Below are 25,781 nucleotides of genomic sequence, written 5' to 3'. Positions count from 1 at the left end.
ACGAGTTAACACAAAAATAAAAATTCCTTCAAAAAAAAACACAAAAATAAAAATAAAATTACATACCCTCACACTAACGTGCGCATAGATGGTTACAAATTCTTATCCTCCACACTACCCCATTTATATTGTAATCTCAACCTTAACCTACATTTTCTCCCTCTAACGCACGCACGCACGCACCCACACACACCCTTTCATCTTCGCTCAGTGTTCACTCTATCGTTCTTCGATCAATCTTCTTCAATGGCGGCTCCTCAAAACTCATCTTCCGATTCTCGTCCCGTTCACACTGCATCTCCATTGCAGATCTCCAAAGGTTTTACCCCTTCATTTTTTTCGATTTTCATTTCCGTTTCCTACTAAACCCTAGCTCTCGTAATCAACTTTGGGTTTTGGATTTTCAATAACCCAAATGCGCTTTATTTTTCCGTCTTCGTGTTTTTTTAGGGTTTTGTAAATTCCTCGCCTTTCAAGGGTTTTGTAATTTTTTTAAAATTTTTTGAATTTATTTTCGTATTTGCTGCATTTCTTATATGATTGAGGTCTGCAAGTTTACGCCTTTACGATGAAGTGAACGTCACTGTTTTTGGATTTTTTTTTTTTGTTGAAGTTATAGATTTCATTGTATTTTTAGGGATGTTAGTTTCTTATGATTGAAATTGGAAAATATTTGATTTTTTTGAGTTATTATCGCGTTTGTTTGCCAAAATAACGAATAAAAATATTATCTTTACCTGATGGATTTCACTGCCTGGAACTTCAGATTGTATTTTGGTTCTCAGGATTGAAATTGAAAAATATTTGGTATTTTGAGTTATAACCGTGTTTGTTTAGGAAAATAATGTAAAAAAAAATATCTTTGATTATGATTGTAGTGTTGCTTCACTTCTCACTCTCAGTCTTTTTAGCTCAATTGATTACGTTGTTTTTTCAGAATTCAGGTTAACAAATAGAAGAAACTATTTTAATAGTTGTGATTTCTCAAATATATTGATTTTGAAGTTTAAAGTTTGAAATTAGAAAACTATTGTAATATGTAGCGATAAGTATTTGGATGTTTTATGCTTCTTTTTGACTAGATGTCAACTCCTGTTTCTGTATACCTTGATTGTTATTAGGCATTGGAACGTTTTCCACGTTGTTAGTGTTAATGCTGTACCCCGCGTAATCAACATCCATTGTCTTGATCCTATTCAACTAGTTGATTTCAGCTTCTTACTGCTAGAAGCTACCAATGCCTAAAATTTGTTTTCTTTCTATGAAGGTTCATCTTTTTATAAAAATTTGTTTTTTTCTTTCTGTTTTCATGGTATGATACTGGGTTAGGGGTGTGTATTAGAACAGAACCGAGGGCATTTAATTGGTTATTTTCTGCCAAATGCTGAAAGTTTTCTTTTTGTAATGGTCAAAGGCTATATTATTAGGTTATACATGCTTCATATGTATTTTTTTTCCTCGCTGAAACAGTCATTAGCTTCTGTCAATTTTTTTATTAACTAATAAAACTTTTCTTCCTTTTGTACAGATGTCCAAGGCTCTGACAATCCGATTCCACTTTCACCACAATGGCTTCTGTCAAAGCCAGGGGATAGTAAATCTGGAACAGGACCTATGGTTTGTATTGACTACTTCTGGATGCTTGTTTTTGTCTGTCTATAATTTTGTGAAGTGTTTTTCTGTAAATAAGATTTGGGTGCAGTGCAGCCATAGCATTCTAAAAAATAATTTATAATTGATTTTAAGTTTTTTGCTTCTCCTTTTCCTTATGTCTCTTATGATTCAGGAAAACCATGGGATCTCGAATCCATCACATGGCAGTCGCTCAGAGACTGTTAAGACACCTGGTGACGGAGAGGATGCACAGAAGAGAAAGGATGTCTTCAGGCCATCCATGTTTGACTCGGAAAGTGGACGTCGTGATCGATGGCGAGATGAAGAGAGAGACACTGAGAGAGACACTAAGTCCTCCGTACGTAAGGATCGTTGGAGGGACGGGGACAAAGACCTAGGTGATTCTCGCAAGGGGGACCGATGGGGAGAAAATCCAGCTCCAAAGAACTTTGGAGAAGCACGTCGTGTTACATCTGATGGTCAGAGATGGAATGATTCGGGAAACCGAGAAGCTAACACTGATCAGCGGCGTGAGAGCAAGTGGAACACACGCTGGGGTCCTAATGATAAGGAGCCAGAAGGTCTTCGTGAAAAATGGAGTGACTCAGGAAAAGATGGTGATTTACATCTGGATAAAGGTTTGTCTCATGGGAAGGATGAGAAGGAAGATCATGTTCGACCATGGAGACCTAGCTATGCACGTGGTAGGGTAGAGCCTGGTCATTCCCAAAGCACAACGCCGAACAAACAAGCCTCTACATTTTCCTATGGTCGTGGTCGTGGGGAGAATACACCTCCACCAGTTTTCAGTCCTGGACACGGCCGTGGCGGTAGCTCTTTGAATAGCACATATACTGGAACTGCATTGGACAAAGTCGAAAGTGGACATGAAGAACCTTACCCCTTCAGATATAACAGGACAAAATTGCTTGACGTGTACAGAGTGACTAATATGAGTAGACATAGAAAACTCGATGATTTTGTGCAGGTTCCGAATCTTACACAGGATGAGCCATTGGAGCCTCTTGCTCTTATGACACCAAGTTCTGAGGAACTGGTACGTAGTCTCTTTGTTTGTATTATACTGGATTCCATCATTTTTTCTTGTGGTTTAATATACTGGTTTTCTGTTTGAACAGTCTGTCTTAAATGGCATTGACAAAGGAGAAATAATTAGTAGTGGTGCGCCTCAAGTGACCAAAGAAGGAAGGGGATCAACAGATTTTGCTCATACTAGACGAATGAAGCCTGGAATCACTCCTCTCCAAGGTACACTTTGGATATGTACTTATAGATAGTTTCCGGTGTTGAATTACATTCTGCTATACAGCTAATGTGCCACTTTAGCCCCTACTTGACAGCACTTTCTACTAAACAGCGTATAACAAAATAATAGTGCCACCACAGCTGCTATTTAACAACACTGTCTGAAATGAATTGTTTTGGTTTGCTCTGGTGATAATTTCAGAGATTATGGTTGTGGTTTTTTAAGTTTCAGTGTTGTTGAATTGTTGCCAAGTAGCACCATCACATTATGACAGGGCGGATTGTGTACCTCTGCAATGCCTGCTATATCCACCACACATCTGCCATAGGCCGCACCACAATATTTATACTGTGGATTTTTCACTGCTGCTATAATCTGTCATTCATTATACTGTTAAATTGTTTATATGAATTGGTCAGTTATAGCTCCCTAACTAATTTGAAAATATACAAGCATCAAAGATATCCTCCAAAAGCTTAAAAATTAATGCAGGACTGGTGATAATAAAATCTTGAAATTAGGGTATTTTTGGTATCATCAAACAGTATGTCAGTTATGTCTCTATCTTAATTTCAAGGCGTCATTTATTTCATAATATAGTGCAAAACGAGAAAATCTCAATTTTAAAGATAATCATGTTTTTTTGAGTTTGCCACAAATAAGCTTAGTTGATGAATTTCTCTCTACTTTTTTTTCCCCTCCTGTGTCCATCATGTTTTAGTGTTTTATTACATTATCAAGTTGCTATTGATTCTTCCCTTCCTCATCCATGTGTTGAAATCAAATAAAAACAAGCCTTGCTTATGTGCTATAATTTGTTTTTGGCATCTCATAAATATAATTTCCTTTTCCTGCACATATTGCGAGTTGTTCTAAAAACTTTTATGCACAGATAGAGGTGAAGATGGAGGTTCTTACAAAGTTGCTGATGAGTTGACAAGCAATAGAGATTCATCCTTTGAAGGAAATAGTTCTGTTCATCCTGGTGCTGCACGGCGAGCCAACCCAGCAGGTGATCATACAAGTTCTCTCTTGCACAATAGCAGAGATGTACCTAGTGATGTTAGACCAAAGAAATCAGATGCGAGTTCACAACAGCCAAAAGATCCTCACAGTGAATGGGAAAGCAAGTTTGGTTTTGTATCCGACTCCAGAGAAGTAGGTAAGTGGCACACTAGTGAAGATCCCTTTGTTAAGAGGCAACTATCTGGTGTTTTGGAAAGTGAACTTGGAACCAGAAGAGTTCCTCCAACAGCTCCGGAGGATTTATCCCTTTTGTATAAAGATCCTAAGGGTCTAATCCAAGGTCCATTTAAAGGAATTGATATTATAGGATGGTTTGAGGCTGGATATTTTGGTATTGATTTACCTGTTCGTTTGGAAAATTCAGCAGTTGACTCACCATGGTTTTCTCTTGGTGATGTCATGCCACATTTGCGAGCTAAAGCTCGACCACCACCGGGATTTTCTGCACCACAACCGAATGAATTGGCAGATCTAACTGGCCGCCAAAATCCTACTACATTTGGAAATACCATTACTAGCTTGAATGAGGTTGAGATGTTGAAAAGTGATTCTAGACATCGGCAGGGTTCTGATGCCGGAGCTGAAAATAGGTATCTGGAGTCACTCATGTCTGGTAACAGGAACAGTCCTACACTTAACAACCTGGCATTATCAGAAGGTTATTACCTGTTATGCTTAATTATTTTTTCATTTCTTTTGATTATGTTGATTTCAAATTATTTCCATATGATGAAAAAAAAATTCTTTTCTTTTCTTCTACACACTGTACTACGTGTTGAGGGAATGAGGTTTGACAACATTTATGTTATATGCTATTCAGGTTTTCAAGGGTTTGCTGGAAATACTTCAAGTAATCTGGGCCCATCTGGAGTTGATAGTGGAAACAACATTTACTTGCTTGCCAAGAGGATGGAACTTGAACGCCAGATGTCCTTACCCAATTCATATCCTTATTGGCCAGGGCAGGATGTAGCATCCCTTGCTCCAAAATCAGATGTCTCAGATGTGTCACTGCATTCAAAGCTCTTGTCTTCAGTGAGTGACAATTCACGTCAACCTCAGTCTCAAAATTCTGAATTGTTGTCGATAATCCAAGGATTATCTGACAGGACATCTGCTGGCATAAATAATGGCACTGCTGGATGGCCAAATAATCCCTTACAAGGGGGATTGGATCTCCTTCAGAATAAAATTGACCCACTTCATGATCAGAATTTCCCTCAAATGCCATTTGGAATTCAGCAACAAAGGCTGACCCCACAAAATCAGTTGTCTTTAAGCAATTTACTGGCTCCAGCTGCGGATAACCCATCCAGTTCTTTGACAGCAGAGAAGCTACTTTCTTCTGGTTTGTCGCAAGATCCACAAATAATGAATCTGTTGCAACAACAATACTTGTTGCAGTTGCATTCTCAAGCAGCTGCTTCAGCACCGCAGCTGCCCCTGTTAGATAAACTCCTGTTGATGAAGCAGCAGCAGAAGCAGGAAGAGCAGCAGCTGCTCTTGCGGCAACAACAGCAACAACTGCTTTCAAAAATGTTGCAGGACCAACAGTCTAACCAGCTCTTTGGCAATTCATCTTATGGACAGTTGCAAAGTTCATTACCAATGGGAAATTTACGTGTGGATCCTTCTCAACTTCAACCCCCGCAAGAGATTTTTCCCATGAGCTCCCAGACACCAATTCCTAGTGTGCACAATGAACTTAGTACCGACTCTATGAATTTGCATCTTAATGTCAGCCAAGATTCAAGTTATACAGTTAACAGTAAAGCTTCTCCTATGCGCCTGCCTCACCAGTTATTTGGGGATACAACTCCCCAAAATAACTGGGCTCCTACTACTCTTGCTGAGCAAATTAATGGAAGTCATAGAAAGGAAACTCAAGCTCCTCATGTTGATAGTTCAGTTTTGCATGATCTGAACAGATCCAAAGAGGAACCCCACATTGTTCATGATTCTGTTTTTGACTATACTGCTAAGTCATTGGAGCACGTCTTAAAACATGATGGTGTTGCCATACCGACAATTTCTATGCCATCTGTACATTTACAGTGTGATGCACCTGCTGTTGATAAATCTTCAGCAGAATATAGTGAGATTGAGTTGCCCCCAGCTAGTCATCGTGGTTCAGATGTGAAGATCAGATCTGATATTTCACATCAAGAGCAGCTGGCTGGAATAGACAGCTCCAGTGCTGTGCATGTTGAAACACATGAACCCAAAAAGGCTACCGAGAAGAAATCTAAGAAGCAAAAATCTAACAAACAGTCCTCTGACCAAACAAAAGCATTGCCAAAAAATACAACTTTGCAGCCATCAAAGCAGTCAGAAGTTGAAGTACCACCAAATTTTAATGAGTTGGGGGAAACAAACAACAACGAACCACATGAAACATATCTGCAAAAAACAAGAAGTAAGGTAAGTCAAATTGAAGAAAATGCTGTCCTAGAGACAGCTGATCATCATGATGTCAGTGGCCAGGCTGCTGGTGTTTCTAGAAACATTACCGAGAAGTTCCTTGCAGACGATTCTAAGGCAATTGGTTCTGTTTCTACACACAATGTCGAAGTTCCTGCTGGACGAGCTTGGAAACCTGCTCCAAGTGTCAAGGCAAAATCTTTATTAGAAATTCAACAGGAAGAACAGAGAAGTGCACAGACAGAAACACTTGTATCTGATGTTGCTGCTTCTGTCAATTCCGTGAGTCTGGCGACGCCCTGGGCTGGGGTTGCGTCCTATCCAGACTCTGTTAAAGTATCTACAGAGTCTACTTTTAATTCTCAAACTTCTCAGAATCTGAAGAACAAGAAAAGTCCGCTGCATGATCTATTAGCTGAAGAAGTTTTGAAGAAGTCTATTGAAACATATGTAGACCTTCCAGATAGCATGTTGCCTTTGCATGATATTGCTGTGCATTCAGAATCAATAGATGATAATAACTTCATTGAGGCAAAAGAAACTAAAAGAAGCCGCAAGAAGTCGGCAAAATCAAAGGGTTCAGGAGTTAAAGCCCCAGTCCCCGTTGCGTCTGCGGAAGTACCTATATCTTCAAGCCCTATTGAAAAAGGTAAAAGTTCCCGATCTGCACAGCAGGAAAAAGAAGTGTTGCCTTCAATCCCTGCAGGACCCTCTCTAGGAGACTTTGTTGTTTGGAAAGGAGAGCGAGAGCAACCTATCACATCTCCTTCTCCAGCATGGTCTACTGATTCTGGTAGGGTTCCTAAACCGGCTTCTTTAAGGGACATCCTGAAGGAGCAGGGGAAAAAAACTTCTTCTGCTGTGCCTGCGATCCCAGTGCCTACGCCTCAGAAATCACAGCCTTCCCAGGCTAATTGGAGCAGTGCTTCTTCACAGTCAATTTCAGCTTCCTCTCCATCGAAAGCTGCCTCTCCACTTCCGATAAACTCGCATGCTTCTAAGCAATCAAAATATAAAGGGGATGATGACTTGTTCTGGGGTCCAATTGAACAATCTAAGCAAGAAACCAAGCAGTATGACTTCTATCTCTCTGATGTTTTATCAATTATGCATGCATGGTTTTGTTTATTAAGTGAGCAATTTACTTTAGAAAGTAAAGTGAGTTTTATATTAATCTTAGATAAACAAATCATTGGTTGATAATATATCTCACCATTAACTACTCACTATAGAGAAGCCAAATATCAATCGAAAGTAGGTGGCTAATCATTGTCGGTTTTGATGGAGATAGTTAATGCACCATGATTGATTTGTTTTTTGTATTTGTAAGCAGGTCAGATTTTCCTCAGCTGGCTAGCCAGGGAAGCTGGGGATCTAAAAATGTACCCTTGAAAGGTAATTCCCTGGGATTATTAACCCGGCAGAAATCAGCAAGTGGCAAACCAACTGAGCGACCTATATCATCACCTGCCTCGTCTCAATCAGCACTGAAACTGAAAAAAGATGCTATGACTAAGCAATCTGGTAAGAAGATACATTGCTTCCACTTTCTTAGTTCCATGTAATTGAGTTCCTTTGTCTGATCCACTTAACTGGATCAATTGATGATTCTCTAAATTACTGATCCGTTGTTTGTTTAAATTTTCAGAGGCCACGGGCTTCAGAGATTGGTGTGAGAATGAGTGTGTTAGGCTTATTGGGACAAAAGGTACGTGTACCATTTCAGTTTTTGGCTGTTATTCCCTAGTTTCAAGAGTCAAGCCACATTAATCTAAAAGTTCAACAATTAAATATTTACCGGCTTATATGATACTTATTTGCAATGTTGAATATGATGCCATGTTTTAAGGTTGAGTATGAGATGTATGCTTGTTTATTATTATCATTTGCAAAATCCTGCCATTTGATGTTTATGGTTTAGAGCATGCTATTTTTGATGCACAATTAAGCGTCTTCAACTCTTTTTGGTGGAATGGCAGATACAAGTTTCCTTGAATTTTGCTTGAAGCAATCCAGATCAGAAGCCGAGATGCTTCTTATAGAAAACCTTGGATCATTTGACCCTAACCATCAATTCATTGATAAATTCCTCAATTACAAGGATATGCTACCATCAGATGTGTTGGACATAGCTTTCCAGAGTAGGCATGGTAAGAAAGTTAACGGGCTTGGCGCTGCTGTCAAGGCATCAGTTAATGCAGATATACAGGATGTGGACAACACTGAAGGATCCTCCAAAGCAAGTGGTGGAAAGAAGAAAGGCAAAAAGGGGAAAAAGGTTAGCCCTTTAGTTTTGGGATTTAATGTTGTGAGCAACCGGATCATGATGGGTGAGATCCAGACTGTAGAAGATTAAAGACAAGGTTAATGCAGAAGATTTAAGATTAAGATAAGATTAATGCAGGAAGTTGTTGCAGTAGATGTACATACATTTTGGTCGTAAACTGTAAATGCTTTTGTTGGACTTGGGATTTTTATTTATTTCCTACCCAGACTGTTAATTTAGGTTCTTTGACGATTCGTCATGAAGAGAGACTGCGATATTTTCCGCAATTCAGTTTAATGTTCATTTTAAAAATTTCAACTATGCATCTGAATGGTAATAATGGTTGAATCAACTATTGCTGGTAATTGTTTTAAATAGTAAAATTGCTACTACCTAATTGCAATGCCAATTTATTGGCTGATAATTGCATTCTTGTGATCAACATTTTCTGCTCAAAACGCAGATTCGCATAACCATTCAAGCTCAACATATATCGTCTTTAACTACCAAATGTGAATGTTTGTTCTAGCTCGTTTCTGCAATTAACGTACATATCACTGTTGGTGAACTTGTTCAAAACCACCAAGTTGCTAACTATCGAGAGTGTTTTTCAAGTTTCTAACTATCATTGAAAGATGTTCACATTTTTTCAGCATTAGGGTTGTTTTTCTGTATCAGCCAATCTTTTTTAGAACATCAACATCGCGTTTTCTCTGAAATTACCGGAGTCGCAATGTCGATATTTCCATTTCATGGTAGTTCAACCTTGGCTTATTATTATTTATTTCAGCTACCAGAAGCACTATGGCGAGTACATTTCAGCTACCAGAACCTTGCCAATGCCAAACTGCACCTCTTCATATTTGGATTGGATGTTTGTTGACATTGATTTTTTTTTTAAAAAGGAAATTTCCCACCAAAATAACCCATTCCAAGTTTTTTAAAAAGATGAAATTTCCTAAATAAAAAGCATTGCAGTTATTTAACACTGCCAAACAAAATATTGGAACGTTTTGATTGCTTGGTATTACGAATGGAACAAGTTTTTAATTTTTAGGGAGTTTTAAATTGTTATTTTCATAGATTTAAAGAGCATTTCAGTATATTTACAATTTTTTGGAGGGTTAGAGAATAGTTGTAGGGGTAGCAAGTAGATTCCTCCGCAAATTAATGTTTTAGGGTTATTAGCTGTTAAAATGATTTAATTATCTCTCCATTTGTACCACTTTAACCTGAGTAAAAGATTAGAGCACCGTTAGCTTCTTGAGTAAACCATTTCGCCATAAGTGAAATTCAATTTCAACATAAAAATGAAACCATATAAGTCAAAATAACTTCTCTTTTTCCAACGTGAATCATCAAAATAACCCTGCAACATTGTTTCTATGGTAAAATAAATGTTTAAAGGGGTTCTAAGTTCTAACATCGAAGAGACAAAAATTCTACTTTGTATTCACTTGAAAGCTGCATGCACTCTCATAATAGCATCATCTCTTAAACTTTGGTATCTTCTAGTTTTAAGCGTGGAACAATATTCATTGATTGGAGTTCCTGAAATTTTGAAATAGAGATCAAATTGATCAACATACACAGGTAAACAATAATAATAAATTCTTCATTGTATAAGTAAAATAATTCCTCATGTAACTATTCTAAAATAGTTTTTAATAGACAAAACTACATCAACCCTTTCACTGAATATAAAGTTTGAAACATGTCCTTTATCCTTTTAACATTAAGTTAATATTTTATGTTTAAAAACACCAATGTTGGACCAAAGTTCATTTTTCATCTACGTATGTTACCAAAAATCTTATTTGGCCATTTAAAAAATTTAAATTACAGTGTCGATTCCGTCAAAATTAACATGATCTTAGTTATTATCGAAGATTGTGACCTTGTTGTCAAAGGGAGTCTAACTGTGGAGATGAGCAGAGAAACATTTTTTTATAGTTTATCATTCAATTATCATGTACACATTTGTAACAGAAGTACAGTAAGAATAAAAGTTGGTTTAAAATGTAAATTTTTTTGAAGATAAAAGACTAATTTGAAAAGGATATGTTTGAAACCAGTTTGGTTTTGCAATTTTAATATTGGTAGCAACTGATTCTATCAGCATGAAATATATGCCATTCCTACTATAGTGATTAATATCTAAGATATTATAATTTCCACTGCATTACCTGAATCAAGAGCTTGCATGCATATGGTACTTTCACGTTAGAAATCTGCTTTCCATTCTTACAAGATGAACAAGTACCAGCTTTCAACTTATGGTTGTAATATCCTAACAACCCACACGCTCCACAGACCTGTGTAAAAAGGGAAAACTAACATCAGCCACTATAAAATTTACGAAGTTTTTTCATTATTCACAAAACCAAAATTAAATGAATTTTCAATTGTAATACATATATCTTTAAAATAAAATTCTGAGTTTCTCAAAATCAAAGCCTAACAATTAATTATGGGGTGATGTGGTTTTCACTACTGCACATTTAATTAACGGCATGCCAAATTTATTTTATTTTTTTAAATGACAAATGTTAGTAGTTAGTTATTAGATTAGTATATACTTATTCGTTCAGGTTTGAACCCAGGACATCCAAGTCCTTATCCCTTAACTCAAACCAATTAAGCTACCCAACGTCCCAACCCCCCACCCCCAACCACATGCTAACTAGAGTTTTACAACTTGAACCTCGTGTTATCAAATGTGTTGTTGTTATTTGATACTCCCTCCGTCCCATAATACTTGACACGGTTGACCTTATTACGCATGACCCTCTAAATCCTATCAAGGATGTTTCTTTATCCTCTTTACCCGTAGACACCAGTACTATCAGTACATCTACATCAACTTTACATACCTCACCTTTACCTACATCAACTTTACCCAACTCACCTACTCCCACTATCTTGTCCCCTGCATCTGCAATTTCTCCTTCTGCAGAGTCCTCCCAATCTCCGATTATCTCTCAATCTGCCTCTGAGTCTTCCTCTAGTTCCTCTTTCACTACTGCCCCTCCTGTCAACCAACACCCTATGCAAACTAGATCCAAATCTGGTATTGTTCTTCCTCGTCTCAATCCCACCCTTTTACTTATGCACACTGAACCTAAGAATGTAAAACAAGCTCTGGCAGATCCCCAATGGAATGCTGCTATGAAGGAAGAATTTAATGCCCTTCAGAAAAATCATACTTGGTCACTTGTGCCCCTTCCACCCAACAGAAAAGCTATTGGTTGTAAATGGGTGTTTAGGATAAAAGAAAATTCTGATGGTACTGTTAACAAGTATAAAGCACGCTTAGTTGCTAAAGGCTTTCATCGACTTCAAGGATTTGACTTTAATGAAACTTTCTCTCCTGTTGTGAAGCCTGTAACTATCAGAATTATTCTTACTCTTGCTATCTCATACAAGTGGCCACTTCAACAGCTGGATGTTAATAATGCCTTCTTAAATGGCATCCATGAGGAAGAAGTGTATATGCAACAACCTCAAGGTTTTGAAAGCAGTGACACACAATTAGTTTGCAAGCTTCATAAGGCTCTCTATGGCCTCAAGCAAGCTCCTAGACAATGGTTTGACCGGTTAACAACTGCTCTAATTCAGTTTGGGTTTAAGGCCAATAAGTGTGATCCCTCACTATTTACCTATGCAAAACAAAAACAAGTGGTTTATCTTCTTGTGTATGTTGACGATATTATCATCACATGCAGTTCTTCTGATCTTGTTAACACTTTGGTTCACAAACTGGACTCTGTTTTAGCCTAAAACATCTTGGCTCTCTAAGCTACTTTCTTGGAATTGAGGTCAAACACCTTGATGATCACTCTTTACTTCTTACTCAAAGTAAATATATAAAGGATCTGCTTTCAAAAACTAACATGCTTGAATGTAATCCCATAAATACTCCTATGATGTCCAGCTGCAAGCTATCTAGACAGGGTTCAGATATTTTTCATGACATCTCTTTGTACAGATCAGTGGTTGGTTCCCTGTAGTATGCCACCATTACCAGACCAGAGATTGCATACTCAGTCAAAAAAGTATGCCAGTTCATGTCTCAACCTCTAGAATCTCACTGGGTTGCTGTTAAAAGGATACTCAGATACCTCAAAGGTACTCTCAACTATGGTCTGAAGTTGTTCCCTGCCCCTATTCATAAACCTCTCCCTCTCCAAGTGTTTTGTGATGCTGACTGGGCAGCAGACCCTGATGACAGAAGATCTACTTCTGGTGCTGCTATTTTCTTTGGTCCAAATCTTATCTCCTGGTGGTCTAGAAAACAACCAGTTGTTGCAAGATCCAGCACTGAAGCTGAATATAGGTCTCTTGCTCAAGCAACTGCTGATGTACTTTGGGTTCAAACTTTACTACAAGAACTCACAGTTCCCTTCACTTCTCCTACCATTTTTTGTGATAATCAATCAGCAGTTTTGCTTGCACACAATCCTATCCTTCATACCAGGACCAAGCATATGGAGATAGATCTTTTCTTTGTTAGGGAGTAGGTTTTAGCTAAACAACTATCTGTTGTTCACATTCCTGGAACTGACCAATGGGCGGATGTCCTCACCAAGCCTCTCTCAACTGCTAAGTTTCTTTTGATGCGCACCAAACTCAATGTTGAAGAAAACCCACAGAGTTTGAGGGGGGTGTATTAGAGTATCTGTTAAGATAAGCTTAGCATAGAGTATTTGTATCTAAGCCTAGTCTTATTGTAACTGGCAAGTGTAAGTTAAGCCTTACACTTGACCTGCTATTACAGGTTACCTGAATTCATCTATATAAGATGAAATGTAACAGAATTCTTCATTCAATGAAATCAGAATTTAGATCCAGAAAGTTAGTTAGATCAAAAAGATATGTCTCTCTCTACTCCTTCAAACTTTATAATGTTAAAGATATTACCTTGTCATCCATTGCATCCTTATTTAGAATTGCATCCATTATGCGTCTCATCATAACAGCCAGATATATACATTTTGGCCGAAAATTATCTCCGTGCATCTAACGACAACAGATGAAGCAGTTAATCAAACCAAACTTAACATGGCTAAAGGAAAATTAAATGTATTACGATAGAATGAAATCAAGTTGTGCAATGATGAAACTGTCAGAAAAAAAAAAAAAGATAAGCCCTCAATACTCAAAATATACTTATGATTCGAGGAAAACTTACTGGTACGTTTGCAAGAAATTCATTTTTTAGGATATTAAATGCTCTTCCATCCTACATAAAAGGTTAAAATAACAAAAAGTCAGAAAGTTGTTGAAGACAGACAGACAGACACACACACAGAGAGAGAGAGAGAGAGAGAGAGTTTTGAAACCTTTTCAGCTGCCATGTTAGAAAAACGGGGACCTTTTGCCTGATGTGCACACGTGCCATTAGAAATAAATTAGAAACCAAAATATATGTTAACTACATGTATGTAAATCACCACTGTACAATGTTGATCAAGCAAACATGCCGCAAAATTCTTTCAAGTTGATATTTGTTAGGATGTATCATTAGGACAGAATAAGGAAAACAGCTAGTCAATTAGCTAGTTAGACCATTTAGTTGGTTAAAAAGCATTAGGAGGATTTACATAGGTAAGAGCAGCATCGACAGACAAATTCTATAATTGGATAAATTGTGTCTCAGATTGTATAAACACTGCACAGGCCATATCTCTAAGTAATGTGGGACTAAATCCACCCCTTCAAACCCAACAAAATGAAGGTGTTGGAGGCTGCAGTGAGGGCAACCCAAATGCTGCAATTAGGCGATTAGGGGCAGACCGCAATGAAGGCGGAATTTCCAACAGTGCGAAAAAAGAAATCGGAGAGAAATCCTTTATAAGAAAGACAACTCACTTTTGAATCAAGGTACTCCAATGCTTGGGCTTGTGTAAATACACGACAGTTTATATATTCCTGATTAGAGGGCAAAACATATTTAACAGATCAGAGATAGCATAAATGATAATGATAATGATAATAATAATAATAATACAATATGCTTTGTTAAGCTAAGAAAGAGCAGATAAGTATGTAACTATTATACAAGCCACTAGCTTCTACCGTACTCTATAATTTAATGTGTGCAAAAGAATTTTTAAATTTAACATAGGAGGTATTTGGAAGAGCTAATCTATAATTTATTTGGACCTATCTCAAAACATAAGTATTTATTTTGGTGTTTGGAAGTTATAAAAATATTTTATGAAGTATCCATCTTGTCAAAAAAACATCTAATACATACGTTGTTTTAGCTTATTACAATAATTGCCGCAGCTTAATAATAATTGTTTAGCTTAATCTCCCCAAAATAGCAGAGTGAACGAAACAGTAACAAGTAGTTTATCCGAACACATTCATATCCAAAGTTGTATGACAATTACCTCAATGGATGGCATAAGTAGAAAACTGTAACGAGGATCTCTTCCAATCAACTGTACAACTTCTTGGTCGATCTCCATCCCCATAGCTTTCATTACAACCATAAGAGGAACCTATTGGATATAAAAAGAAGAAATAAAAATCTCCAAAACCTAATTATAATGCAATCAAATGGCTAAAAGTGAATAAGACAGAATGAAAGAAAGGCCAAGTGAAAACCTTTTTTGGAAATTGATTAAATTCTAACCACATCTTCTCCTTTTCCATCAAAATGGTAGTTTTTGTTTTTATTTTCTCTGTACTGCTTGTAACAGATGCAGTAATGCTGCCAAAATAGGAACCAAAATATACTTTAAATAATATGAAATAGGACACTGGTAATCTAATTATCTAACATAGAGGGATAAATGCACAACCACATACAAAGCTAACAATAATTCACTCAACAGCCTTTTTAGATAGAGAAAAGAGAAATTATTAGAGAATCTTATAATTATTATTCTGAAAACACAACAATATCTAATGTGAGAGCAAAGAACGTCCAAAAACACTCCTACTTGCTTACCAGGTATGATAAAATGGGAAGCAAGGAGGACAAAAATCATAAATGTCAATATGTATATGCATAGCAAAAAGAAGAAGAAGAAGAAGAAGCCTTCATCATATCAGAAAGAATTACTTACTTTTTTTTGTTGTCAGTGCCTAGAATTATTCATTCTATTGTTCGAAAGTTGTTCTTGTATTAAAATTACCTGAAACGGATTAGTGGAGTTTTTTTGTAAATAAAATCATTGAAAACTATATAGAAGAAAGATAAAAAGAGCCATATTTCGATGAGTAAGAAAACAAAACAAAATTTGTACAGAAAAAAGAAGAAGAAAACAAAACAAAAGATATCATCAAGGATTCTTTAGTAAAACATCTGATCTCACAAGTTCAACAAGTCAACCAAAAATGTGTATCAATTTTGATACACATTCTGATCTCTTGTAATGATATTCATCAATTATTTCTAACACTATTTCTCTAACCATCCAACAAATAACTCATATTAATTTGTTTTTTATGCCCAAGTCAATGGGTCCCGAGGAGATTAAATAACATGTAGCGTCTCTAACATCGAGAAGTATTTAGAATCACAATATCACCTTCTCGTTCCCTTTGATTATAAAATATCCTCCAGGATCGAGGGGACACTCGCCTAATCAAAGAAAAACTAAAGGTTAGATTTTATTTAAAAGAATGAGAAACGCAACAGATTAATAAAGCGGTTAAACGAATAAAACGAACCAAGTTTTGCAAGCTCGTCTTCATCTCTATTATTCAAAACACAACAACAGCTCCGCAACATAATAGGCATACTTCCGATATTAACTTCAGGCTGCGGGGAAAAAATGTTAGCAGTTAATAAGATATATATATATATATATATATATATATATATATATATATATATATATGTATGTATGTATATTTGTCGAACTCATATGGTGATGATGATGATGATGATGATAATAATAATAATAATAATGGTTGATTACCCTTGTTTCTTTTCTTAGGTTATCAGGACTTCCCAGAGTGTATTCAATATCAACGGTTATCGGAGCCGCGTACCTTTTTATTAGACAAATTGAAGCATAAATCACAACATGTTAGGAACAACAAAAACAAGTAACATTTGGTCAGGCTACAACTTCCAATTAGTAGTATAAGTAAACTAAAAGAAATTGAAACATCATAGAACTTCACAAGCAAATTAAGAGAATACTTTTGAGCAATATTAGAATTCTATCAATAGCCCAGCAGTGTCCAATTAAAAACATTAGATCATGATTCTAAGGGAAACGATTCCTACGTTCGATCAGATAGTCGGCATGTCTGTGGGCTAATGAGATCAGAATTACCATCCTTCATTATTGACGGTTTACCAATTTTGACGTTGAAAAACCTGCAGAATAGGTCATGTTGTACATCAGTCTCGAATAAAGAAAGATTGAAAAAGTCATCTTCAATTCAAATTAACTATCATGATTTATCAAAATTAAAAAATTAAGAAAATAAGAGGAGCTAGTCATAAGCTAAGCGCTTGACTCCATTTCTCCATTCCCAAACCCAGTGTAGAATACGTTTGGAGGTGTTAATTTCAATATATACTACCATGCATTATATTCTTGGAAATACTATGTGTTGGAAAATACATCAGTAGTTGATTTTCCTATGTTATTGTTCCCTATGATATTATTTTCTAGTCAAATCTAGAGAATTCCATTGTCATTTTTTCAATGTAACAATTTTCTAGGCTAGTCTAAGAGAACATTAATTGTATTCTCTCTATAAAAACCAGCCTTTGGCTGAGGAATAAATCATCAAAGTATTTACCTATTATCTTTCAATATGGTATCAGAGCTCCCGGTGTTTGGGGGTCTCGCTTCCGCGTAAAAAAAAAAAACTCTAATTAAGCCACTGTAATTATAGGTACTTGTGTTGTACCTCTATTACCAAGTATATCACCACTGTATGTCCGATCACCATTCTATGCTAATAACTGGCCAGACCATCAGAACCAGAAAAGAAAAAAACCGAGTCAAACGCCGAAAATCCCGCCGTCGTTCACTGCTACACGCGCTTCTTCTATACCGGCGTGTGAGGTCTACTCGCAGCAACGTTGCCGTCGCGTGCGTACCACACGCCGCCTTCCAGACTGCCGTTTCTCGCCATATTACATCAGTTTCTTCATCGGCGCTTTCCTGTTCTATTTGAGCGGTCAAAATTCAGATTGGAGACACTTGGTTTTTTAGTTTTCTTTGATTTACAGTGTTGATTATAATTTGCCAGCAATTTGGCTTTGGTGGCTGTTTGTTGCTCTCTTCTTTTAAAGATGGCAGAGGTTATTCATGATAAAATGTCAAACAATCCTTGGTGTGATTACTGTAAACGGGAATGGCATACGCGTGAAAATTGTTGGAAGCTCAAAGGCAAACCACCTAACTGGAAGAAGAAAGGTGATTGTGCATTTGAGGCTAGTAATTCTGATCAAGGGCAGCAATCCTCTTCAACTCAGCTTCAACTCACTACGGAACAACTAGACAAGTTGTACAAACTCCTCGAGTCTCCAACTCTTTCTTGCTCTATAGCAACAAAAGATAATTCTGCTTTTCTTAGTGTCAGTCCCAGTCATGCTTGGATAGTAGATTCAGGTGCCTCTGATCACATGACAGGTGGGTCCACTTTGTTTTCTTCATATAGTCCATGTGCAGATAATCAAAAAATAAAAATTGTAGATGGCTCTTTTTCAGCCGTTGCAGGTAAAGGGTCGGTTGTGTTGTCTCCAGAGTTATCTCTTGAAAATGTTCTTCATGTTCCAAAATTATCATGTAATTTAATGTCTGTCGGTAAATTAGCCGAAGATGCAAATTGTCAAACTAATTTTTTCCGATCTCACTGTGTCTTTCAGGATTTGAACTTGGGGAAGATTATTGGCGGTGCTAAGAAGAGTGGAGGACTCTACTACCTTGACGTTGGATCTGCATCACAACTACCTTCAAAACCAATAAATTCTTGCTTTGAATCTTTTCTTGTTTTGAATAATAATGATGACGACGTTATGTTGTGGCATTTACGATTAGGTCATCCTAGTTTTCGTTACTTAAAACACTTGTTTCCTAAGTTATTTCATAATAAGAACTTTTCTTTGTTTAAATATGAAGCATGTGAATTTGCAAAGCATCATCGTTCCCAATTTCCAATACAGCCTTATAAACCATCATAACCTTTTTCTATTATTCACAGTGATGTTTGGGGCCCTAACCGTACAAGTACACTTTCACTCAAAAAATGGTTTATCACATTTATAGATGACCATTCAAGAGTATGTTGGGTGTACTTGTTAAAGGGGAAATCCGATGTTTGTCAGGCTGTAAAGGATTTTATTACAATGGTGCAAAACCAATTTCAAACAAATATTAAAGTCTTTAGAAGTGATAATGGCAAAGAATATTTTAACACTATTTTGGATGATTTTTTTCTTAAAAATGGGATTGTACATCAAAGTTCATGTCCCAATACTCCTCAACAAAATGGAGTTGCTGAAAGAAAAAATAGGCATTTATTGGAGGTTGCTAGAGCCTTACTTTTCTCAAGTAAAGTACCAAACTACTTGTGGGGCGAAGCTGTTTTAACAACTGCATATTTAATTAATAGAATGCCTTCCAAAGTTCTCAACTTTCAAACCCCGATTAATACTTTCAAAGAATGTTTTCCTAGTACTCCTGTTTCAACTGGTTTGACATTAAAAATCTTTGGTTGCACAACCTTTGTTCATGAACATAAAAATGTTGGAAAACTTGAACCACATGCTATAAAATGTGTTTTTGTTGGATACTCTCCAACCCAAAAGGGATATAAATGTTTTGATCCAAAAAACAAGAAAATGTTTGTCACTATGGACGTTACATTCTTTGAAAATAATTTTTTTTTTATAACACTCATCTTCAAGGGGGGGATATAAAGGAAGACTCGTTTCAAACTGAGGACATGAGTTTTTCAAATAAATTGTCTTTGCCTGTATCACAAAGTTCTAAGACTTATACTTCTGCACCAATAGAAAATGGACATGATTCTTTATTTGATCCTACTCCTGTTATGAGTAAGGAACTTGGTGAATCCGAGCCTACATTTTCTCATGTAGAAAACAATGAGAATCTTGAAGCACTTGATAATGATGATCTAATTGAAATGCCACAAAATAATGAGTCACTTACAGAGAACAGATTTGAACTAGGAAACGGAATTTGGAAAGGGAAGGATTTTGTGAAAAAGCACCACAAAGAAAGGGATGAGTCCACATCTCAACACTGTCATGAATTTGAACCGGGGAATGATCAACCTCCTAAGAAAAGGAAAGGTAAATCTATCTCTGTTTCTGAGAGTCATATTTTGTATCCTGATATAGATGATCCTGTTGCCATTAGAAAACCTGTTAGATCTTGCACTAAACACCCTATGTCCAATTTTATATCATATTCAAATTTGTCTTCACCCTTGTCTGCCTTCACCTCAAAATTGTCTAGTTTAGAAATTCCAAAAAAATGTACAGGTTGCTCTAGAAATTCCAAAGTGGAGGGAAGCCGTATTTGAGGAGATGAAAGCTCTTGAAAAGAACAAAACCTGGAGTGTCACGACATTACCAGATGGCAAGAAGACGGTTGGATGCAAATGGGTGTTCATTGTGAAGTATAATTCAGATGGGTCAATTGAAAGGTACAAGGCTCGCTTGGTGGCTAAGGGATTTACTCAAACCTATGGTATAGACTACTCTGAGACATTTGCTCCTGTTGCAAAATTGAACACCGTCAGAATTCTCTTGTCTCTTGCTGCTAATCTGGATTGGCCTCTACATCAGTTGGATGTTAAGAATGCCTTTCCGTCAGAATTCTCTTGTCTCTTGCTGCTAATCTGGATTGGCCTCTACATCAGTTGGATGTTAAGAATGTCTTTCTCAATGGCAATCTAGAAGAAGAGGTTTATATGGACATTCCTCCTGGTTTTGAAAAGAAATTTGGATCAAATGTATGCAAACTAAATAAGTCTTTGTATGGATTAAAGCAGTCTCCAAGAGCTTGGTTTGAAAAATTCACTCAATCCATGAAGAAACAAGGGTACATTCAAGGACAGGCTGACCACACCTTGTTCACAAAGTTCTCCCATGATGGAAAAATCGCTGTCCTGATTGTTTATGTTGATGATATTGTCCTTACTGGAGATGATACAGTAGAAATGGCAAGAGTAAAAGAGAAATTAGCAGTAGACTTTGAAATCAAGGACTTGGGATCCATGAGATATTTTCTTGGTATGGAGGTTGCACGATTAAAGAAGGGTATTGTGGTTTCACAGCAGAAATACATTTTAGACTTATTAAAAGAAACAGGAATGAGTGGATGTCGTCCAGCAGATACCCCTATGGATCCTAATGTTAAGCTTTGGGGAGAAGGTAGTGTTCCGGTTGATACCGGAAGATACTAGAGATTGGTTGGGAAATTGATTTATTTGTCACACACCAGACCTAATATTGCTTTCTCAGTTAGAGTAGTAAGTCAGTTCATGCATTCTCCTTTCGAGGAACATCTTGAGGCAGTCTATAGGATACTGAGATATTTGAAGGGAAATCCCGGAAAAGGCTTATTTTTTAAGAAGACTAGTGAAAGAAATGTGTCTATCTTCACCGATGCTGATTGGGCAGGTTCAGTCACAGACAGAAGATCAACCTCGAGATATTGTACCTATGTTTGGGGTAATCTTGTGACATGGAGAAGCAAGAAACAAGAAACAAGGAGTTGAAGCAAGAAGTAGTGCAGAAGCTGAGTTCAGAGCTATGGCTCAAGGTATTTGTGAAGGATTATGGATCCATAGAGTCCTAGAAGAACTTAAGATGAAAATTGAGCTTCCATTAAAGTTATACTCTGACAGTAAAGCCGCTATTAGCATAGCTCATTCAACATGACAGAACCAAGCATATTGAGATTGATCGACATTTTATAAAGGAGAAGTTAGATGCTGGAATAATATGTCTACCTTTTGTTACTTCGAGTCAACAAACTGCAGATATCTTGACCAAAAGCTTGGCAAGACCCACCTTTGAGCATTTGATAGATAAGTTGGGCATGATAGATATATCTATGCACCAACTTGAGGGGGGGTGTTGGAAAATACATCAGTAGTTGATTTTCCTATGTTATTGTTCCCTATGATATTATTTTCTAGTCAAATCTAGAGAATTCCATTGTCATTTTTCCAATGTAACAATTTTCTAGGCTAGTCTAAGAGAACATTAATTGTATTCTCTCTATAAAAACCAGCCTTTGGCTGAGGAATAAATCACCAAAGTATTAACCTATTATCTTTCAATACTATGTATAAGAATGTTATTCCCAGAAAAATTCAGAAACATGTTTCATTAACATTTAACATCGATATAGGAATATTCTTCAAAATTCAAAAGATGAGACAGTGATGGGAGTGGAAGTTAATTTTCATGACATGTATCATCCACTCCTGCTACCACCCTCTCCTAATGAAAATAGGCTAACAGCATTGAAATATAATTTTCTCGGGAATCAATAATAATAATAATAATTTCTGAAAACTTGTACCAAATATGTGAATTTAAATTTCTCATTCTAACAAGTAACTTTACGAACAATCAAACAAACACAATACAGTCATAACAAAAAGTAGCATAGGACATAATCCATACCTCAGATAAATATATGGGTGCCTAGTAGCTTCGACACGATCATTTGCACGAACAATTTTCTTGATGCCAGTATTCACGAAATAGTTAAAAGAATCCAAATGTTGTTTCACCAATCCTCTAACCTAAAAAAATTGAATTCAGTGAGAATCATCGGTTAGTGAAAACTATTCATTCATTGGTATCATTATTATCTCTGAAATCGTCATGACGCAAACAAGAATGCTAACGAACGAGTTAGTTACCTTGAGGAACTCAGGAATAAGTTGAAACTTGTCAACAGCAGAATTCACAGGAGCAGTTAGAAACTCTTGATCCATGATAGAATCTGTAAAAGTATTGCCCTTTGTTAAACACAATTGTATACAGAAAAAGATTGAGCTGCTCCAACTTGTGTTTCTTACACAAGGGCAGATATGTGTGTACGACTCAAACTTGTCTCGCGACTCAAACTTATGTTTCATGGCAGCGGGAAAGCTTTTTTGTTTAGATGAAGCTGCAGAGTTTTATTGTTTTAGTGAATGATGAGTCGCTTCAAAAACAAGGGGTTTGGGCTTGGGATTATAACTAGCGAAGACAATGGGTAGGTAGGTACTAAAGTACCCGCCTCTGTACCCGCAGTTTGGAAAAATACTCTATCAGAACTCATGCACGCGTGGATAGCAATCTTATTACCCGTGCATGTACCCTCTGTGTACCTGAGTACCTATACTCGTACTTGTAAGTCGGATTTTAACTAAAATAAATCTATAAATCACAAAATATCATAGTATTTTATCACAAATACACAAAATGCGAGTTTATACCCTACAGGGTCTCTTCAATGTGACCTGCATTCATATTGGAATAAGACAACTCAATTTCTAACTTCTAAGAGTGAAAATGGTACCAACAAGAAAAAAATAGCAGCAACAAAATTAAATCAAAGGAAACAAACAACGACATAGAAAAACAAACAGCAGCAACAGAAAAATCTAACACAACACAAACACTGGCAAACAGGAATCTAACCAAACACAAGATATCTAACAACATTAAGGGTCTGATTCGGAGGAGTTTTGGAGCGCTAAGTCTATATTTTGATATTTTAGAAAAAGTTTAAATATGATTTTAGTCCCTGTTAGTCCCCATAAGTTTTTAGTCCCTGCAAATTAAAAAATGGTTGTTTATCTCTAACATCATATGTGCCCAATATAATCTCTCATGTGAACCAATAAGCTAACATTATAGACTAAAACTATAAATTTTGAATTAGCAGAACTAAATACAAACAAAAACTTGCAGAGACTAAAACCAAATATTGTGTCTAAAATCATATTTAAAACTAAAAAAAAAAGAAATAGAATAATAATTAAATCACAATTTATTTAAAAAAACATGTTATAGTGTGCAAGACTGCCAGTAACTTAAAAGAAAAGTAAGTCGTCTCTTACCCTAACAAACGGATTAGCATAAAGAATTTTCTAATAGCAGCAACAACATACTGAAAAAATTCATTAAATAACAAGAAAACACAATTGATTATTCAACAACATAAAATTAGTAAGGTGTGAACTGAACAGAACATGATTAGATAATGAGGAAAAGCAGAGGCGTAAACAGAGAAAGCTTACTGAGTCACTGGATAAACAAGCTTCTGGTGCGGTTGCCGGAATGACTCACAACGCGGCGGCTTGAGGATAGGGCAAGGGTGGAGGCGCGTGAGTGTGAAAGTGGCTGCGTGTTATTTGTTAATAGTATTATTTAGAGTAAATTACACTCTCATCCTCGTGCAATTACACACTCCTTTAAAGTAAAATTTATACCCCACTCCCTTATAACATGTTTGAATTACAACCCTCCCTTAATCATTAAATATGATTTACACTTGAATCTATTTAACATAAATTAATATTAATATTTGTATGATATATTTTAATTTCGAACCATTTAAGAAAAAATTATTCATTTCTTTATAATTTAAATGTCAATGATAATTAAATTTGATCATTTTACTATTGATTTTATAATTTAGAGTATAAAATTAACTTTTAAATAACCTTATTTTATTGTCTTTTGTAACTCAAGCTTCTCTTAGGAGAGGGTGTGAAAAGTTTTCTAATATGTTTTGAATAAGAGGGGATGGGATTGTAGATTTTAACATAAAATGAGAGGGAAGTTTAATTCAAGCATCTTAGAGGGAAGATGAGTGTAATTTACTATATTATTTAATTGTTTTTTTTCATGTTTATGTGGGCCCTGTCATGTGTTTTTTATCTGATTATTACTTTTCTCATCCTATATCATTCTCCCGCCCTTTTTTTTTTTTTTTTTGGTTTTTACAATTTTACTTTAGTTTGGATTTTAAATTTCGAACTGTTTTAGGATTATAAGATCTGAAACCATTCAAAACCTCAAAACAATCATGTCTGCTTTGCATCCTTGACAATAGTAGGGTGTAACAACATCCAGAATATATAATCTGAAAGTTATTTACTTGTTTCAGATTATATATTCCGAAAAAACCTGCATTTTAAAAAAAGCGGGGAAGATATAATTTGGAGTAGCAATTTAATCATCAAGGGGTGTAAACATCATCATTTTCGTCTGACTGCAAAGGTAATGTGTATATAAACTCTTCCTAATTTGTACCGGAGCGTTTCATATTATAAAATCTGAAATACAAGACTATGATAATAGCTGCATAGAGGATGAGATCCACGTGAGAATCATATTCACACTATGTTGTTATAGCATTTATTTTGACATAATTGTTTCCAAAATCACTAACTCTTTTCTTAGAAATTACGTCAACAAGAACAAGTTAAGTGCTAAGTATTGTCCTACGTAAAACCAACTGGCAGACCTGTTCATAAAAATTGTGAAGCGAAATATGGGTGGTGAATTTCGTTAGTTTTAAATTAAGAAGTATTGGTTGTATAATTTAAGGTGGCATTTAGCTTGGACCTGTGTAAGTATTGGTCCATAATGGACCAATATTTATAACCATTGGATTATACGTGTGCACAATAACATAATGCACCTCACACGTTTAATTATTTCCTTTACTCTTTTTAAACTATTTTTCTGCCTTCTTTTTCTTTCTGTAATTTCAACATTCAATCTTCAATTATTTTCAATAAAAACTCATCGTTTTCGATCAATATTTAGAATTAATAATTTAACATCTTTTATATTATAATATTAAATTAATATTTACTCACAAAAATTTATTTTCATTTACTTAAACATAGCAACAAAAAAGTTTGTTTTATAAAAGATACAAACGAACGGTTAGAGAATGTATTATTTATTATTACTGCTGTTATTAGTCTTTTGGAAAGGATAATATGACTATTCTAAAAAAACAATGAAAAAATAAATAATTGATAACGGTAACTAAATTAAACTTTTTCAGGTCACATTTACATGTATTTTTTTCTTTCAAAAAAAAAAATAACACGTACCTTTTCTTATTTTAAAAAAATAGCATGTACCCTTTCTCCTATTCGTAAAAAAAAATTATTTTCTCCTTAAAAAAGAATTTGTACGTTTTCGTAAAA

General features: G+C 35.9%; 2 protein-coding genes across 3 annotated transcripts; one reads left to right on the top strand and one right to left on the bottom strand.

The window, feature by feature from the left end:
* The first annotated feature begins 146 nt into the window (after positions 1–146).
* Positions 147–8,946, top strand: LOC25482125 (protein ESSENTIAL FOR POTEXVIRUS ACCUMULATION 1). Of its 2 annotated transcripts, none has more exons than XM_013610626.3 (9): positions 147–319; positions 1,529–1,617; positions 1,787–2,671; positions 2,754–2,883; positions 3,774–4,565; positions 4,728–7,401; positions 7,662–7,852; positions 7,977–8,036; positions 8,308–8,946. In XM_013610626.3, exons 1-9 carry the CDS (start codon positions 247–249, stop codon positions 8,682–8,684), a joined length of 5,271 nt encoding a protein of 1,756 aa, XP_013466080.1. In that variant the 5' UTR covers positions 147–246; the 3' UTR covers positions 8,685–8,946. The 2 variants fall into 2 exon arrangements, with proteins under 2 accessions (XP_013466080.1, XP_013466081.1); XM_013610627.3 differs by having other exon boundaries at positions 7,659–7,852.
* Positions 8,947–9,869: 923 nt separating this feature from the next.
* Positions 9,870–24,001, bottom strand: LOC25482124 (DNA-directed RNA polymerase III subunit 2-like). The gene is given in 17 exon segments (XM_039833015.1): positions 9,870–10,145; positions 10,781–10,909; positions 13,515–13,613; positions 13,786–13,836; positions 13,937–13,975; positions 14,466–14,525; positions 14,993–15,103; positions 15,210–15,315; positions 15,674–15,705; positions 15,707–15,742; positions 16,139–16,191; positions 16,281–16,371; positions 16,532–16,604; positions 16,846–16,938; positions 22,243–22,364; positions 22,485–22,567; positions 23,853–24,001. Coding segments are annotated over 16 exon segments (1,227 nt in total). The 5' UTR covers positions 22,560–22,567; positions 23,853–24,001; the 3' UTR covers positions 9,870–10,088.
* Between the last annotated feature and the right edge of the window lie 1,780 nt (positions 24,002–25,781).

This window comes from Medicago truncatula, chromosome 1, assembly GCF_003473485.1.
Source record: "Medicago truncatula cultivar Jemalong A17 chromosome 1, MtrunA17r5.0-ANR, whole genome shotgun sequence".
In the NCBI taxonomy this organism is placed as follows: domain Eukaryota; kingdom Viridiplantae; phylum Streptophyta; class Magnoliopsida; order Fabales; family Fabaceae; genus Medicago; species Medicago truncatula.
This window is presented reverse-complemented; position numbering and strand designations above follow the sequence as displayed.